Source organism: Rhea pennata, chromosome 2, assembly GCF_028389875.1.
Source record: "Rhea pennata isolate bPtePen1 chromosome 2, bPtePen1.pri, whole genome shotgun sequence".
NCBI classification, from domain to species: domain Eukaryota; kingdom Metazoa; phylum Chordata; class Aves; order Rheiformes; family Rheidae; genus Rhea; species Rhea pennata.
The window spans coordinates 38,072,563-38,091,022 of record NC_084664.1 but is presented as its reverse complement, the minus strand read 5'-3'; the positions used below and the strand labels follow the sequence as shown (position 1 = coordinate 38,091,022).

The 18,460-nt window shown below is 42.1% G+C and overlaps 1 protein-coding gene across 1 annotated transcript in view; it reads left to right on the top strand.

Moving 5' to 3' along the window:
- Positions 1-2,085: 2,085 nt before the first annotated feature.
- JAZF1 (JAZF zinc finger 1) overlaps positions 2,086-18,460 on the top strand; it is a 197,674-nt gene continuing 181,299 nt past the window's right edge. Inside the window, exon 1 of the mRNA XM_062567825.1 lies at positions 2,086-2,320. Within this exon, the coding sequence (XP_062423809.1) occupies positions 2,206-2,320 (115 nt within the window). The 5' untranslated portion in view covers positions 2,086-2,205. The remainder of the gene's footprint in view (positions 2,321-18,460) is intronic.

The window sequence follows — 18,460 nt, the reverse complement described above, 5'->3', positions numbered from 1 at the left end:
ACTGCATCTTACCAGGAAATTGCTTATCTTCTTATTTTACTCCTCTTCCTTACCCTCTGTTTGTTGATTTATGTCTAGATCATAACGGCATACATAACTTTGTGACATTACTTACAACAGCAACTGGTGTAGCACAGGTTTCCAGGATTATGGTCTCAACCCAAATCAGCTCCTTTTTGATGAGTCAACTCTTAAAGAGCAAGTTTCTTTGATAACATCATGATGACAGTGGAGAAATTAGAAGAGTTACCTGAGCCGTTGTGCTTGAAACAGGTGGATCAAATGACAGATGTCAGATATCAAACTCCTTCATATTATTCAAAAGAACTATACATTTTCACGAAATACCTTACAGCAGAAGTTCGCCATCCTTCTAGACCACAGGTCAACTGCTGTCAACCCTGAAAATGTACTGTAGCCTATTGTGTGCCAAGATTATTATTTTTATCTCTAAATACTACAATATTGTTTCAGCTTTCTGGATCAACATGCCATGGCTATGCAAAGGATTGCTTAAAAACTCTAATGCTATGTACTTAAGAAGGCTTTTTCACATGCTACTTTTTTTGGAAAACAGGTTTTATGCTTTTTTTTATCCATATGAACTAATTGGAGTCAAGAAAATACACGATTGGAACAGAGGCAAGGCACTGAAAAAAAACACAAAGGCGAAATAACCTGCAAAATGAAACTTAGGTTCTCTGATGTACAGTATGCTAGGAACTAATGCCAGGACTTTTCATGCTCTAAGGAAATGGGCAAATACCAATCTTTCTATTCATCAATCATTTTACTGCATTTTTAGGCTTTGTTATTCTTTAACTCCTGCAGCAGTATTAGGAATAGCCTCACCAGAAATGGCTTCTGCTTATTCTTATGGACATGCTTAATTTTATAGACAGGATAGTTATTCATCAGTGGAATCATTTATGTCCATATATTTCAGTAAGGCTTATGCAGATTCTGAGACTTCTTTCAGTCACTTTTGCTCAAATTCATTGAAAATATTGTAGAACTAGATAAATGGTGGGAGACAACTATAAAACAGAAGTGTGTGTGTGGGAAAATCTTCCTGACAAGGCAGCTTCCCCCCCCCCCCTTTTTTTTTAATTTTAAATAAAGCTGTCTGTGAATTTGAGCCTAGGGAAACCTGCATTAAAATCAATTAACCAGTCAGCCTCTCTACTGAATAGCTTTCCGGAGACAAAAAGTCAAAATAGGTTTTGAGAATGAGGTGTGCTCCTTTCGCTAATTGGCTTCTCCGTCTTTCCCGTTTTACACCCGTGCCCCGAACCTGCCGTTCGGCAGGCGCGTTAATTACTCCTGGATCGCTGCGTGGAGGAGGAGGAGGAAGAGGAGGATCAGGCCGCAGGGCCGGAACGAGCTGCTCTGGGGGCAGCCCGAGCCCAACTTAGCCCCAGCGGGACCTCCCGCCTCCCAGGCCTCGGCGCGCTTGTCGCAGTGAGGGCGGCACCCGGCCGCCCGCCCTCCGCTGCGCCGCGCCGCGGGCGGGGGCTGCGGCTGGGGCGGCCCCCGGCCCAGGGGCGAGCCTTGCCGCGCCGCTCCGCGCCCTCGGGCAGGTCCGGCAGCGCCGGCGGCCCTCCGGAGGCTCCGGGAGAGCCTCCGCAGGGCGGCTCGCCGCCACCTTCCCGCCCAGGTCCCCCCCGCCCCGCCCCGCCCCCCGGCGGCGCCCCAGCCGCTCGCGCTCGCTAACGGTCGCTGCAACCGTCCCGCCGCCGCCGCCGCGCGCGCGGGAGAGCGGCGGGGAAAGTTAGCGGCGGGGCGCTCTGCTCCCGCCTCCCCCCGGCCGCCAGCGCCGCCGGCGATGCCGCTCTCGCCCTCCCGCCCGCCGCCGCCGCCGCCGCCCCCGGGCGAGGGCGCGGAGCGTGGCCCGGGTGCCCTGCTCCTCCCGCTGCCGGCGGCCGCCGCCGGGGTAGCACAGCTGTTACAGAGCCGCGCTGGTCCCTCCTCCCAGCTGCGGCTGCCTCATCTCCCCCCACCCAGCCCGTCCCTCCCCTCCGCCGCTCCCGACGCTGCCGCTGCTGCCGCCGCGGCCGCCACCTCCTCCTCCTCCCAACCCCCACCCGCTCGCTCGCTCTCCCCATCTCTCGCTCTGTCCCGTTCCCCCCTTCCCCCGCCTCTCTCCGCCCTGCCGCCGCCGGCCCTGGCAGAGCAGGCACCGCAGGGGGATCTCAATGTAACACCATGACAGGCATCGCCGCCGCCTCCTTCTTCTCCAACGCCTGCAGGTTCGGGGGCTGCGGGCTCCACTTCCCGACCCTGGCGGAGCTCATCGAGCACATCGAGGACAACCACATCGGTGCGTGCCCCGCCGGAGCAGGGGCAGGGCAGGGCGGGCGGGCGGCGGCGCCCCGTGGCGGCGCGGCGGGGGCGTGGGGGCCGCGTGTGCGGCGGCGGCGGCGGCGGCGGGGGCACAAGGTGCAGCGGGAGCCGGGGCGCGGCGGCGGCGGCCGCCGGAGGAGGCAGGCCGGCGAGGGGCGGGCGAGGAGTGGCAGAGGGGTCCTGCGGGCGACGTGGAGGGCGCCTGGGGGAGGCGGCGTGAGGTGCCCGCGGCGGCTGCATGGGTGGGTGTGGGGGACGCGTGCAGCCGCCTGGCCATTGCGAGGGGGAGTTAGTTTGCATTGGCAGGAGGGAGTGCAGAAACCCGGAGGAGGAGGTGGAGGAGGGAGGGAGGAGGACGGGCACAGCACGCCGCCTGCTGCTTCCGCCCCGGCTCTGGCTGTCAGGGCTCCGGGGAGGGAGCCGCTGCCGCGGCAGCCATTCCGCTTCCTCCTCCTCCTCCTCCTCCTGCCGCCGCCGCTGCGTCCTGTCAGCGCTGTTGCTAGGTGTGGTGGGGAGGTTGGGGCGCTCCCCGTCCGCACCGGCCGCCGCAGCCCGGCTGCGCGGGAGGCGGCTCTCGGCGGAGGCGCGCGGCGAGGGAGGCTGGGGCCGGCGGCGGGGTGGGCGTGGAGGGAGGGCCCGGCGGCGGGCGGGCGGGAGGCCAGGCGGCGGGGCCGGCGCCCCGCGCCGCCGGTGCAGTCCCCGGGGCGGGCGGCGGAGGCCAAGCCGGGCTCCTGCGCTCGCTGCCATTTGCCGCGGCGCCCGGGCCAGGCCGCGGCGCCCGCGCCCGTGGGCAGCGCCGAGTTGGATCATCACCTGTAGGCGCCCCCCCCCCCCCCCCCCGCCGCGGCGTGCTGCGAAACGCGCGCGTCCGACACGTCCTGGCGGCGGATGCCGCCGTCCCGCAGTCTCCTCGGAAACCCGTCCGGCGAGGGGAGAGGGGCGAGGGGCGGCGACCGTGCCCCGCGGGGCCTGCGGCGGCGGGGCGATGGCTCGTCAGTGCCTTCCCGGGGAGGCCGCCTCATGGGCGGCGGGCGGGAGCGTGCGCAGGGGCCGCCGGCCCCTCGGCAGCGCGGGCGGCGCTGAGGGGGCGGCGCGGCGCGGCCGTTAACGACAACTTTCGCCGCCGCCGCCGCCTGCGGCCGCTGCGGGTTAGGCCTGCAGCGTGCCCGCGTGGAAGCGCTCCGGGGCCGGCGCCCGGCTCTGCGCGCCGGCGCCTGGTGAAACATCTCGTTTTCGGTCCGTCCCCAGCGGAGCGTTATGCACTTACGAGGCCACGACCACGTACCTCTGCTTTTTCTGCCTCAGCAGGTGTGCCGCAAAAGCACCGCGTTTAACTTGTCAGGAAAAATAACCCTCCAAAGTTAATTCTTCGAGGCAGACCGAGTTTTAAAATCAGGGGAAAAAATACAAAAGTTGTAAGTATCCATTGACTGTAGACACCTAGGTTTCAGTAAAAGTATAAGGAAATAACGTGCTGCTACAAAATTATGAAACTAGTGCACTTTTCAGTTTAATTGTGGTTTAATAGGCAGGCCTGAACACCTGAAAAATTAACTGAAGTTTAAATTGCAGGTGTAACATTACATTAATATGATATTACAGGTCAACAAGATGAAAGGTATGGTTCTCATAATTATCCTGATGTCTAGTATGAAGTAACAAAACCACACACCACAAAACTGTGTAATTTGTGACGATGTGGTGCAAGTCTATGGTTGTGATAATAGGGGTGAGTTTTTTTGAATCTCACGTTTTTAGCTTCTTCAGTGTCATGCATCACTTCACAACAGAAAAAACTTGGTGGAATAGCTTCCTTAAATGAAGGCTAATAAGTTGTCTTGTATATGCTGTAAATGGGTTATCGCTCTGCTAGGTGTCACAGCCCACATAGTGTTAAGAGAGAGATAGTTCAGTCCATGTGGTCTGTGCATTGCTCTTTCACTGATCAGCAGTTCTCAAATTTACCCATAGAAAGACACCCTTATGTAATACTGTAATTTCTTGATAATTGTGTATTTAATACTGTAGACTCTCTTACTTTTTTATTCCCTCAAAGTTAAGAAAGTGTTATAGAATCAGTACATACAGACATATACATTTAATTGAATATGTAAGCTGCCAACATTAGCCCTACACAACTGAAACCACATGTGATGTTGCACATGCGAATACTTTCATACAAACTTTGGAAAATGATGTCAGATTGCTTGTGCTTCATTTTTAATATGTGACCTCAGAGTGATGACAGGGTTAGACTTGATCCACTTGTGTATGTGTGTGATGTCTGTATGTTATGTTACTCACCTCTATGAAACACATGAAAAATTGGTAGAGAGTTGGCACCTGTTACACCAAATGTGGATCACAGTTCTCACATCAGGGCCTCAGCTGTGCAATTTGCTACATGAAACTCAGAGTGCTGAGGGCTCATGGAGGTTCAGAATCTATGAAAACTCACCGAATATGAATTCACCAAAAAGTGATTAGCTGTCAAAAGCAGCTTTGAAATAAAGGAGTGAACATCTGAAAATAGAAGCCTATATTGAAATTGCTTTCTCAGTAATTCTGATGTGAGAAGAGTCTGGTGTTTTCTGTCATACAGGTCTAGAAATGTGAATCAAAATTTGTCATGTTAAAAATTAACTAGTTTTTGGCAAATGCAGTAAAGAGTAACATATTTAAAACATTGTTTAGGAGGTTCCTCGTGTGTTGCAAGAATAAAGCAACTTGATTTGGTTATTTTCAGTTATCAATTTAAACTGAAGTGGCTGACTGCTAGGCAGATGGGGTGTTAAAGTACAGGTAACGTGAACATGATGCTGCAAGCAGCACTGGGTGGGGAGACCTTTATGACACGGGCTCTTGTTGTTCAGTCCATGTTACTGGAAAGAGTTGGATTGCCTAGTTCCATAGGGTGGGGTTAATAATCAGTCATCCACAGCAGTGGAGTACTGGTAGGAATTTGGTCATTTTTCAGAGCCATATTGTCCTCTTCTGAAAAAAGGGGAAAAAATCATTATCAAGAGATCTTTTTCATCACCTTTACAAAAAAAGCTCAACTTAGAATAAGGAAACACTGTCATGGCATTCTGGGGATAGAACATAAATAGTTTCTGAGGGGTTCTGTAGTTGCTTTCCTTACTTGTAACTTAGCATGAATAATGATATGGTAGCAAAATAATTCGGTGTATGTTGTTTTTTCTCCTTGATCTTAGTGGCTACTTTAAAATTCACCAGTTGCTTGAGGAAACTTTCAGTGCAGATAACCTGGGAGAGTTGTGTTTGAATGAATTATTTGACTCAGAAATGGTGCTACGTGGCTATCTCGGATTATCAACTGCTTTCTGATTTTTGCATTTATGTATGGGAGACATAATGGGTGTTTTTTGCTAAGCATTCAGCTCTGGCTACATTTTAAGTTCTGCTGCATTTCTGCAGGCCTGATAGTGTCTGTCAAAAGTAGGACTGTGTGATAAGCATGTAATGTTCTGAACAGAACCTTTGGCTCCACGGAGCATTTCCAAAATTAAATTTAAATAATTCTGTATAACTCGTCTTCTGGGGTGTTTTCAGCTGATTGCAGAAATCCAGGATCATGTGCTTTGTTTCTTTTTCTATCATTTGATTCTTCATCTGTCTATCTGTAGCTGAACTCCTTCTGATATGGTGGGTGTGAACAGCTCCTTAAAGCTAGTTGCTAGTGTCATGCTTACTTGAATATTGAAAAGAGAATATTTCAGCAGAATTTCTTAATTGCATTTTGATTACATAAACTTTTAAATTTTTTCTTTGTATTTTTAATTAAGAGAGTAAGTGCATCTTGTGTGTAGATGAGGTTTTTGCTTATATGAGCTGCTAAATGTTCATTCATGGTAAGTGTACACAGGTGTGGATAGCATGTTAGCATGTATTGCTTATCTTGTCAGTCCTGCTTCTCAGACTGAGCAAGCGTTGAGGAAATGATGTCAATGAAATGAGGTGTCTGAACATATACAGTATGGTAGGCCTGAAGATGTGGAAAGGTGGATAGGAAGAGCTACAGAAGATCAAAACTGAAGACATTCTTACCTTACTGGAGGTAGAGTTTGTTAATTGTATTATACTGGAACCATTAGAAGAGTTTGAAGAAAAGACCATCTGCTTACACAGTAAGCACAAACTGAAATGATCTACTGTAGCAAAATATTTCATCATAACTTTTCAAGAAGTCCTTTTGTTGGATAATTCCAATTAAGCATTTGCGTAGTATTTTTTCCTGTCAGAACGTAGCTATAATACTTCTCATCAAAGCTGCCTGACTTTCAGATATTAGAATGGGTCCAGAACAGAACACTACTTGCTGTCTTCCTAAGTAAGGATTTTCAAAGAAAGAAAAAAAGTTCTTAAAAAAAAAAAAAAAAGTCACGGAAGAAAGGCCCAAAACGTGTGTGTGTGTGTATATATATATATGTATGTATATATATGTGTGTGTGTATTTTATATATATATATATAAAAAAAAAACCCTCACCTGGAAAATTCAGTTCATATGGAGGGGAAAGAGGCTTCTGAATTCAGTGTCTGGTGATAACTTCAGCGTCTTCCACTTGCAACAACTTTAATTTTTATTTAATGTCAGGTAGTCAAGGATGTTTATTCTGCAGCAAGAGCATTAGAGTGGTTTAATAATCCATCAACTGCATGCAGGTAGCTTGCTTAAAGGTGGTCCTTTCAGTATTTTCTCAGAATTGCTAATAAAGGTTGGGCTGTGTCATCACTTTTTGTAGTAAAAGGTGCTGAATTACAAGGCAATTAAGAGCACACACAAAAATGACTTTTGGCATTGCTAAAATGTTTGCTTTACTGCCTTCTCCCCTGTTGCCCCAACTTACACCAACACGTTGGATCAAGTGCAATATAACATAAACAGCAGCTTCCATATTAGAGCTCACAATGTGTTATGTAAAACAAACATAAAAAGGCAGTATGTTATGTAAAACTAGCATAAAAAGATACTTGTGATGATGACAAGAGGCTATAAACCTCCATTTTTGGAAGGCCAAGCGAACTTATGCATCTCTGAAAAATTGTGTTAACTTATAGTTCAGCTGCTCAGAAGAATATGAATGTACTGTAATTAGTGTTGTGTAGCTATTCTCTAACATTTTGATTAATTTTGAGTTGAGGCTCACTGTTTCAAAGAGGTGGTAGATCTTACTCTGAGGCGCTTTTGTACTGAAAGCAATGTGGCAACTGGGTGTGTTGGATGCTGTGTTTGGTATATGGAAATTGGAGGACAGGCCTGTACTTAGTTGCTATGTCATGTAATGTCATGAACGTGTGACCTTGCAAAATAAATGAACAATTATGTGTGTATGTACCTCAGCAGTAGTGGTAGTTATTGTTCATGGAAAGCAACTGCAGAAACCTTGTTATGGCTGTGTTTGTCTTAAATTCATCCTCTGTCCAGTATTTCAACAGTTGTGGTTTTTGTTATTTATGGAAAATCCTTTTCACAGTGATATGAAAGGGTTTATGTTCCAAGGATGTTGCTTATTCCCTTTGCAAGTTGGTGTGGTGAGAAAGGCTGTTCTATTTCAGGAATTTTTTCTATCTTAAGTAGACTGTTTTTTTTGACTAACAGTTTGTATCAGCACTGTTTTTTCCTATGTATAATCTTGAGCAGAGCAGGTTTTTGGATTCTTTTCCAATTCCAAGTCTGATTTCCTTTGCTCTTTGGATTTGAATGTGAATATGATAAAATGTAATATTTTTAACAAAGTTTAGATTATCTTAATCATGTGGAGGTAAATGGAATTGTCTTTTTAAATAAAACATGATTTCTGATACTTCTGTGAAGTAAAATATGTTCTTGTTCTGATGTTGCCATTGACATTGAGGGGCCAAGACATAAATGTTCTAACGGCTTGAAGTTTGTATTGTATATATTGTATAGGAAGAAAGGTCTGAAAACAAACACCTGTAACCTACTGCTAGCTCTGACTTTTACTTTTTAAGATTGAAGGCCTCATAGTCAATTGGTATCTTTTCCTCTGTCTGCTTGAGTGGCTTTGGCTCAGGCCTGATGCAGGGCTAAATACCTAGAGTGTGCAGTGATTTTCTTGCACAATAATGGATCTAAATAAAGCTGGGTCAGAGAAAGAAATGAATTGAAGCAAAATCAGGTAACTTGTAGCTGTTGTGTTACGCTTCACTTGTGTAGGACATGCTTACCTTTGGGAGAAAATTTGTCGTGGTTATCATGCCTACTCTTTGGGGCATGAGAAAATGTTTTTTGTAGCTAAGCTACAGTCCTTTAGAGAAATGTAAAATAATCAGGTGGCTACCAGTCAAATTATCTTTGTCTGTTTTGTCTTTTCATGTGGAATGTAAAAAGGCCAGGATGTTTCTAACAAATAATTTGAGGAAGAGGTGATGCTGGTTACAGATGAAAAAGATACCTCTCTTATCTGGAGACAATCTTATCTATCATTCCTTCCTCCATATAATGTAAAACAAATACAAACAAGTAATCAGAGCTGTTTTGTGTCAAGTTACAGAGTACTTTTATGCGAAACAAATGTCGCTGGAGACCTATTGCTTTCACTGTATTTTTATGTTGCTCCTGAATGTACTATTTTTAATATATCTTTTTATTGAGTAAGCTATGTTTCTGTGAGAATTAATGTTGCTTTGTAAACACTCAGTAATTCAAAATTTGGGTGGGTAATTAAAAATCTAAGGAAATAACTACGCCATACATTTTGGGAAAGAGAGATACTAAAACTTCAGTGTCAGTTTGAAGTACTGGTAATTAAAGAATAGATTTGGTGAATCAGCTATATTTAACCAAAAAAAAGTCTGTAGTTCTAAGGGTCTGTCTCCATGAATAATTTAACAATTAAAATTAAACAACTGATTCGTCTTGTTCTGTGTCTCTCTCTATTATGAGTCTTTGCAAATACTTTGTGGGGTATATGTGCTATATTATGCTGGGTTTTGTTGTTGTTTTTTAATTCCGAGAGGTTTGGGTAATATTCTAAACTGTAGAATAGAAGAAATATTCCAGTTATTACATGGTTTAATGCTTTTCTTTGGCGTTATTATTATTTTTTTTTTTTTTTGCATTTTGCATTCACACTTCTCCGGAAGTCACTACTTAATTTTGTGCCATGTTAAATAATGGAAATGGAGTTCTTGACCAAAGATTCTGATGATATTGCGGTACTGTCTGTATCTCTGATAAGTGTCCAGAATCAAGTATGTTACTACTACAAGGTACTGAATTAATTTCTTAATGAATTATGTTGTCTTAAATTATTGACCTGAATTCAGGTGTTAGTTGTATCTTTTTAATATTTCATCTTCTGTTATGAAGGATCAAGTGGAGATGCAGAAATGTAGAGATGTAGCAATGTAGAAATGTAGGAAATACATGTTTCAGGTTATTGGAAAAAGTGCAGAAAAATGGAGTAGGTTTTTAAAGCTGAGCTTGTCAGTTCTGTATTACCAAAAAGATTAGAATTTAATTTTAGATCATTTTTGAAACATTTATTCTGACTTTAAATGATAGTGGTTTCACTGATTATTATATAGGCCAGCTTCCAGGGGTTTAAGAGTTTTTTATGAGAAGTTGATCACTTTCATTTTGAGATGCTGAAACTGTTCCAACAAGATTTTTTTTTTTTAGGAAATACTTGGACACTTTGAGATTCCCCTCTCCCCTCTTTTTTCCCCAAGACTACTTTGTCAAACTTGACTAGTCTGCAAAAATTTCCATTCTTTCTGGAAATATATTTTTCCAACATATTTTAACAGTAGTAAATATTCTTTGAATAAAAATAGAATTGCTGCATATTTGAGTGTGCTCTGGAAACAATGTAGAGTATCACTTATTTTTTCAGTAATGTGGTTGTCGTCTTCCTTTTCAGTAATTATGCTGGTAAAACGGTAACACAGAAATTGGGAGAGAGTACAATTCTGACACGGGACATCCAATTTCATTGTTATCTGAGATCAGCATGGGTACACAAATATGAACTCAGTCTCATATTGTAGTAGATAGACCTGTTGTGTTCACTGAATACCACAGTTATTTCAGTCATTTCTTTTTGGTGTAATCATTCTTTGTATCTTTGTCAGACTCTGCAATGTATGTGTGTGAGATGGGAGTGACCTTTTGAAAATTTGTTTAAAGGCTTCGTATAGAATTCGGCTGTTTGCCTACTTGCAGGTGGAAAGTGCATACTAAATTACTGAGATCTGCCTTTACTTCCTGTTTGCTTTGGTGTTCAAATCAAAGTATTGACCTTGATCTAGGTAGATTTGATGACAAATTGTACAGAGACTCTCAAAGTTTACATATCTTTTTTTTAGCTGTCTGTTGGAGAAGTGTTGCAGCTTCCTTAGCTTGTTGTTTCATGACTTCATTATCTGAACACTTTCTGCACATAGGATGGAGGAGGACAAACGTAAGTAAATGCTGTGGAGTTATAAAGAAAACCCCCAAATAACTGCTTTCCTTACAGATTTGTGTAGTCTTATTGCAAGAAGAACTTCCTGACTCATTGAATGAGTTTGCTAATATGAAAAAGATGGATTTGTGGAGTGGGGGAAGGGGGTGGTTAAAAAACAAAACAAACAAAAAATCTCCAGAGCTGTGATAGTGAGAGGCAGGCTCAGGAGTATGTTGCTTTTGCTCTCAAGCCTAGGGTTGTTATATTAGAGAGTACCATGGATGTGGAAGGGTGGAGACTGTTGGTAGCTTCATTGACAGCAAGAAAATAGCTGAAAATTGCTTGGAACTACTATGACGCTTGGAGAAGAAAAACTATAAAGTATTTAAAATAAATTGTGTGGTTGCGTAGTTTTCCAGGGAGGGACTAGGATGGTCTAGGGCCCTGAAGTGTAGTCATAACCTTTGTATTCCTGAGAAGATACAAGACAAAGTAGTAATGTGGTTTGAGGAGAGTGGGAAGATGCTATGTAATGTGGATTTTTTTGTACACACTTCTGTTTCAGGAGGGGTTTTTGGGAAATCCCTATGTGCTTGGGAGTCTTCCCAGGCTCCCTGTAAGTACTTGCCATGCTTCAGAGATATTTTATAGCTGCACTATCAGACTCTTCCCATGCAATCCTAGCACTGGTAATTTTGCAGTTTCTTTTATATCAGAAAATCCTGTAAGTTCACTAAGCAGTTCTGAACTATATGTATGCTACCATGGATGGGAACTGCAGGCACTATAGCTATGCCAATCTTCGTGCTTTGTCTTCAGCAGCAATGCTTAACAGCAGTTGAAATTTTGTTTCTCTGTCTTAGGGAGATATCTGAAGGGTTAGTTACCTGTGTGTAGTATTTTGTTGTTCTTTTGCCATTCTGTCCAGAATGACCCCCTTCTCACCAAGTTTGAAATCTTTATAAAAGAGAGAAGAGGGAGAAATTCTGTATCTGCTTTTGCTTTGTCTGAACTGTACTTGTGGCCTAAAATGCATTTGAAGTATTGAAACAGGTATAATAAAAATGGTCATAAATTTATAAGCTTAATTAAATGTTCTGGAGAGGTACTGTGTGGTTTGATAGTATTTTTTTCTATGATGACAACCTAAATTATTTTTTAAAAAAATCAATCTCTGTAGTAGTATCACCCTAATTCTACATTTTTCCATTGACTTGAAATGTACTGCATACATAGCTAGTGACTCCTGCTGTTCTTGCAAACAGCACGATGCATCTTCATAGAATCATCGAATGGTAAGATTGGAAGGGACCTCTGGAGATCATCTAGTCCAACCCTCAGTATAGCCCGTATGGGGATTGAACCTGTGACCTTGGCATTAGCAGCACCACGCTCTAACCAACTGAGCTAAGCCTGCCCCCAACAGCATTGCTTTATAGGATATTAAAATATCCAGGAAATGGAGTGTGCCTTCCACTGCTTAAGGGGGAGCAGTAGGATTTGCATTTGAAAACTAAATCTCCTCCTGTGCCCCCCAAAAACAAAATAGTTTTGGAAAGTGTTTTGCCTGCAATAGTGTTAAGTAGCTGATAAAGATACTTGGTATCTCGTGATTTCAAGACTGAGTCCAAACATGCAATTTTGATAATGCATGTTCTGTAATAGCAGGTGTACAAAAGTGTTTAAACCATATTAGTATTTATTTAAGCCATGTTAGTATTTGTTTAGCCACACAACACTAGAGGTTATAATGCCATGCTATGGAATGGAGTATACAGCTTTCTAGAAAGTACTGTTAGACTTACGTGGTATAATAATGCAAACGTTATTGTGGGGTCATTGCACTGTATTAGACTTGTTATATCAATAGTTCGGGACAATAATTCATGCTGATCTTCTTGCATGTGCAATTTTAAAATATTAATTCTAATGGAAGATAAACTAAATTTCTCTTTTAGAAGCCTTTATAGATGCAGGTAGTTAGGATAAAAAGTTAGAACTGAAGAGATCTTGTTAGAGAGAGCCCACATATTTAATTTGTTGCTGGCAGATTGACACAAGATAGTAAACTACAGAGGTAAAAAGAAAGACTTTTGGTACCTACATTTTGGGAAGACAGTTATGTAGAAGTAGTTATCCTTTCATAACTGAAAAAACAACATACATTTTGAGGAGACAATGAAATTAAAATTTTTTTTCTCTTGTTTATGTTGACATGTAGAACACAGTCCTTTATGATGATGATCTCTCTTGTTCCTCTCCTAGCCTTGTTTCCTAAACTAGGAATATTCAACTCCAGTCATTCCTTGCCACTTTTTTTTTTTTTTTTTTTTTTTTTAATCTGTTAGGCTCTGACTAGAATGATAGAAGGAGGGCAAGTATAAATTCTGTAGCTGTCAGTCACTGGACATACAAGAAAAACTGCTCAGGCCATGTTTAGCTCTTGATGGGCAGCTCTGTTTACTAGAGAGTTCTAGTATATGTATGCCTGGGCCAAAAGATCTCCTCACATTGGCTCAGCTCAAGGTTATTTTAGCTAGCTTAATTTTCAAGCTGCCTAAGTTCCTTTCAGTATTTTGAATCTCTCTCCTCTGCAAGTGGCTTGTCTTGGTGCTATTTTTTAACTTATTTTAATGTTGCTCTTAAAGAGTTTGATCTAGATAGTGACCTGGACATTGAAAACATGGAAGGAAGTAATCTTTCTGAAGCAGAACTCTACATATCTGACGCTTTTGCTTGGCCTTACTACTCAGCATACTGAAAACCTGAATGTTCAGTCTGAAGGGTAGGGTTCATGCAATTGGTTTTCAGTGTGAACAGAAAGCTACTGACTGTCTATTCTAAAGCAATCCTGGTGAAGGAATAAGCAATCTTAACGACATATCCTTTTCCTATTCTTCCAAGAATACAGTAGACTTTCTCTTAAGGTCAGCTTTAAAGTTATCCTGTTTGGAGTCAGTTCCTCTGGCAATTCTGGAGTTCTGCGGTCTGTTAAAAGTTGGGGTGTTGGTTGCCCACCTCCCCTAAACAAACAATTACTGTATTGTAATTGTAATACAAAAAACAGCCTTACTGTTACAGCAGAACTGCTTTTTTCACAGTGGTTCCTCTCCAGAATAGATCTTTTTCTAAGATCATAACAGCCCTTGTTTGGACTACAGTTCATTTACTTTCTACTTTGTTTTCATGGGTAGGTGGCTTGGTAAAACAGACTTTTTTGCTTTTCTGACAGCCACTCTGCAGTTAATTTTGAGACCATGCTTTTGCATCTTCTAACTTGAACACTGATTTTTATCACAGTGAATCTGTTGCAACTTCCTACTTTGATCAGGAGTTAAGCAATCACAGCTCCTGGATGACAGAGGTTTGTAGAATACAATAGTAGAATAATGACAAGCATTCGGAAAAGCAAGAGGGAATATTTGTTTGCTTGTTTTAGACTTTTCAGTAAAAGCAGAATGTAAAGACGGTTTCCATTTCACAGGTATTTGAGACAGAAAATTGGCTATTCCCTGTACAGTACAATGCAATAAGTTAAACTGCTGTATGTTGTATTGTGTATTTTGAGCCCAAGGTGTCTTACAGACTGGCAAAGAGGGTCTGCTTTTACAGAATGGGTGAGGTTAGAAGGAATCTCTGGAGATCATCTAGTCCAACCCCCCTGCTCAAGCAGGGTCACCTAAAGCATGTTAGACAGGGTTGCATCCAGGCAGGCTTTGAATATCTCCAGAGAAGGAGACCCTACAAGCTCTCTGGGCCACCTGTTCCAGTGCTCTGTCACTCTCACAGTGAAGAAATTCCTCCTCACGTTCAGGCAGAACTTCCTGTGGTTTAGTTTTTGCCTGTTTTGCTTTCTCTGTTGATATCCTTGCTTTGCAGTTGTCTTACACTGAGAGACAGCTGTGTTGTTGCTGACCCTTATCAACTTGAAGATGAAGTCTCACCATCCTTTTGTCTCTTTGTTCTCTGCTAGTTGATACTGTGACTGGATGGCTATGCAGCAGGATTTGAAAAAGGATTCCTACAAACAAAACAGCCAGCAAATAATCTTGCCTTGGCTTAAGCATGTGGAAGAGTTCTTTTAGTCACTCCAGTTAAGAAGTACAAGTCAGATTTTAAAAATGTTTTGCATAACCTAAGTAGCATGAGTACAGAACAAAATCCTGCTGCTTTTAGTTAAGCATATGTTCAAATGACTTATGCACTGTTTGGTCTGTATTATATGTCACAAAACATTACATGATGGCTGACAGTGAAATGTGTTCACTATTTGTTGTCTCCAGTTCAGCAAATTACGAGAATTACGAGATTTCACCTTGATATGGTGGGAGGAAGAAGAGAATGCCTAGTTGTGAATGAAAATATTTTTCTTTCTCAGTAAAAAAGTAAACATGCCTTGCAATTTAGCAAGGAAAGTATTGGTTAGTACAATAGTAGAGCTATAGTTAAATTGATTGACTGTAATAATAAACATTAATTTTTGGCAATGCCTCTTTTCTGTTTAGAAGTTACTACAAGGATTGTATAGCTTGGCTAACCAATGAGTAAAAGAGCTAACTGATGGGAGATGAGACCAGTTATTGACCGGCAATAAGACTGGGTCTTCTTGGAGTTACAGTACTTCTGAGATGCCAAAGAGGTGTGTATAGGACAGATGATGCAGCTAGGAAATAAAGAGTATTTTGCACCTCTGAAAGCAAAAATCTTTAGAAGACCCCTGGCATTTTGGATTGTGCATGGATAACTTCTCTGCTGAAAAAATCCCAGTGAGCACATAAGGAGGTAAAGACTCATAACTGAGCCTGTGCAAAAAACATGTATATGAATACACATATACATGCATGTGTGTGTATGTGTATATATATATATATATATAGGTGTATGTGTCTATGTATACACATATATACACACACATACATGCACACGCATGCACACCCCCCTTATGTTTTCTTTGCCTATGTACAAATGTTACATACTTTGTTTTGGGTAAGAAATGTAAATCTAATTTCCCTTTCAAGGAGGGGAGGTCATAGAATTCAGAATGGATTTTACTTCAGCGAAGTAGATAACTATTTTACTTTTTTAAAGGTGTTTACAGTAACTATACTCTTTCACAACCTTTTTTTTCTGTATCACACAAATAGTGCTACTGAGGCTTTGATAGCTATCTCTGCACAAATGGTTGTGAAGGGCAAAGTCTTAAATGGTCAAAATATGTGGGCAGGTGAGGTGAGCCATAAATATTTATCCCAGCAGCCAACTATTTTAATTTCTAGACTTTGTGTTTTGTCTGTGAGCTTTCGTTTCAGAGTAATGTCTGTGAGACCATTTCTGAGTCCAAGGTTTATTAAGTGTTCAAGGACTTGTTATTTTTATTTGTTACTATATTTATTTCTGGCTTTCTTTTGAGTTTTCTATTTATATATATATATATATTTTATCTTTCCCATTCTTAAGTTTATTTGCTTACAGCTTTCGATGAGGCAAATGTTGAACAACTTCACTACACGTTGTCTGACTTCATAGCATGACTTAAAGCCTCTTTCATACCTTCTTATTTGTAGCTCCAGATTTTGGTGATAGTGCAGGGACTTCTTACTATGTATCCTGATAATTAGAAGCTGCTGTAAGATGGATATTAGAAGTGACCAAATCTGGCTTACAAAAAACAAAAAAAATCTTCCTAGGAGGAGAGAGAAGTTAGAGCACATTAGCGCTGTGAAGAGCAGCAGAATATAATATGCAATCAATAAAGCTCATCAGGCTTGGCAGGGTGGGCAGGGATGTGTTCAAGGCAGGGATGCACAGTTTTGAGGGGATGATAGTTCTGGGCACAGGAATGACGGTGGGACAGAGATCAGAAAGCAGAAACTGCCTTCACCTCTCCCTCTGCACTGTTCTTTTCTCCCATTAAGTGATGGGACTGAGCTCCAATTGAATGTGCTTGGACCAGAAGAACATGATAAAAATAGCTCTAAAAAAGTAAGGGAGAGATGGAATCTTGGTCAGTGACACAGTGCTGTTTTTGACTCTACTAATAGTTTTAACTGTTGATAGAGTACTTTTCTTTCTCTCTTTTCTTAATAAAGTGGAGTTGTATTTGACTTTGTTTTGGACGATAAAAATGAGCCAGCTTGCCTTTGTAGAAAGAGAGAAACTGGGTGAAAAAAAAAAAGATGGATTAAATGTAAGTAGTGAGTAGGCTGAGACTGTAAAAGGACTGCTCTTTCCTGCAGTTAGCAACCCCTCCTCCTGCTTTTATTTTGTTTTAATTTTATTTTTCACACGTCACGCATCCTCTCTGTGCTTTAAAAATGTTGGGAATTCAAGTAAGTGAAGTCTTTGTGAAGCTGGGGTAAGGGATCATATTTGCCACTTAATACATTTGCTGGTAAGAACAGACTAGCTAGTTCTTTTAATACAGAATTGCAAGATTCCTGAATGATTGGTTTTTTCATTCAAGAAGTCATATTACGTTGTGAAGCCACCAAGAATCAAAGTGTGTGCTGATGAGCAACTTGTCTCCAGACGAATGTGGCTTGCCACATACATATCGCCTTTTAGCGTGTTTGTCCTGCAGTTGCCTTTCTCAGACGTGGGGCAGCCTGTGTTGTGATTATTTTTCTTTAAAATTGCTTAGGTACCTGTACATAGTACTATTGTAATGCCAGTTATAAGGTGTCTGGAGAGAAGTGTGTGTGTGATACTAGGTTAATTTTAAGATGCTTATGGAAACTATTTATTCTTGAATCAGATGCAGCTTATATAGAGAAACTGATGCCTATAAAAGAAGCTATGCAGGAATCGTAGGCTATGAATGTACTATAGTTTCTTTTTCTATGAATCAAAACCATATTGTGGTCTGGCCTAAGGCCTTCTTGTGGAGTCCAACACTACCATGCAGACTGCTTGTGTTTATTTTCTGTTCTGCCTTTTCCCCCGACGCTCCTGCCTTGTGTGGAGAACATGAATGGTGACTCCCTGAGGTCTTATACATCATGGTGCAGGACAGTATTTCCAGATCATCAGGCTGTCCTCAAGCAGCACATTCATTCACAGGTGTTTTAAAATCTGGAGAGAAGCTTTGTCTGCAAGTAAATACTAAGGTACTTGCCAGGGTCATGTAAAAATTGCGTGTAGTGCTTATAACTATGTTTATAAAAACTCCATCTCTGCCTCTCCTCAACCCATGTGAGTTACTTCACATGAATGTTAATATGCAAAGATTAGAAGATGTTTTTGTTCTAGGACATGTTAAGGTAAATGGTGCCTTCAGTATTAGAAGGGTAAAGTGGGAGGTATGTTACTTTGATAAAAAATATCTTGCAAATGGAATCAGATTTTTGTTCTGATTCTCATGGCTGTAGCTGATTACAAGTGAAACACTTTCTCATGTAATTTGCTAGGGGAGTTAGGAACTCTCATTATTACTTGCGGTGGTTTGTTTTGTTTTATTCCTGCAGTCCACCTCCCCCCCACTCACACACACTTGGCTACTCTTCTCCCATTAGGCTATTTTGTTTTATTCTATTTTTAACCTTTTTTTGCCTTTATCTCTTTCCTATTCAGCATAGGAGTGAATGAGATCTTCTGGATCATCGAAGAGTGCAGGCAATTGTAAATGAAAATACTGTTCATAAAGGTTTTGGCTTCTATTTTAAAACAAATTATGTTATAGCTTTC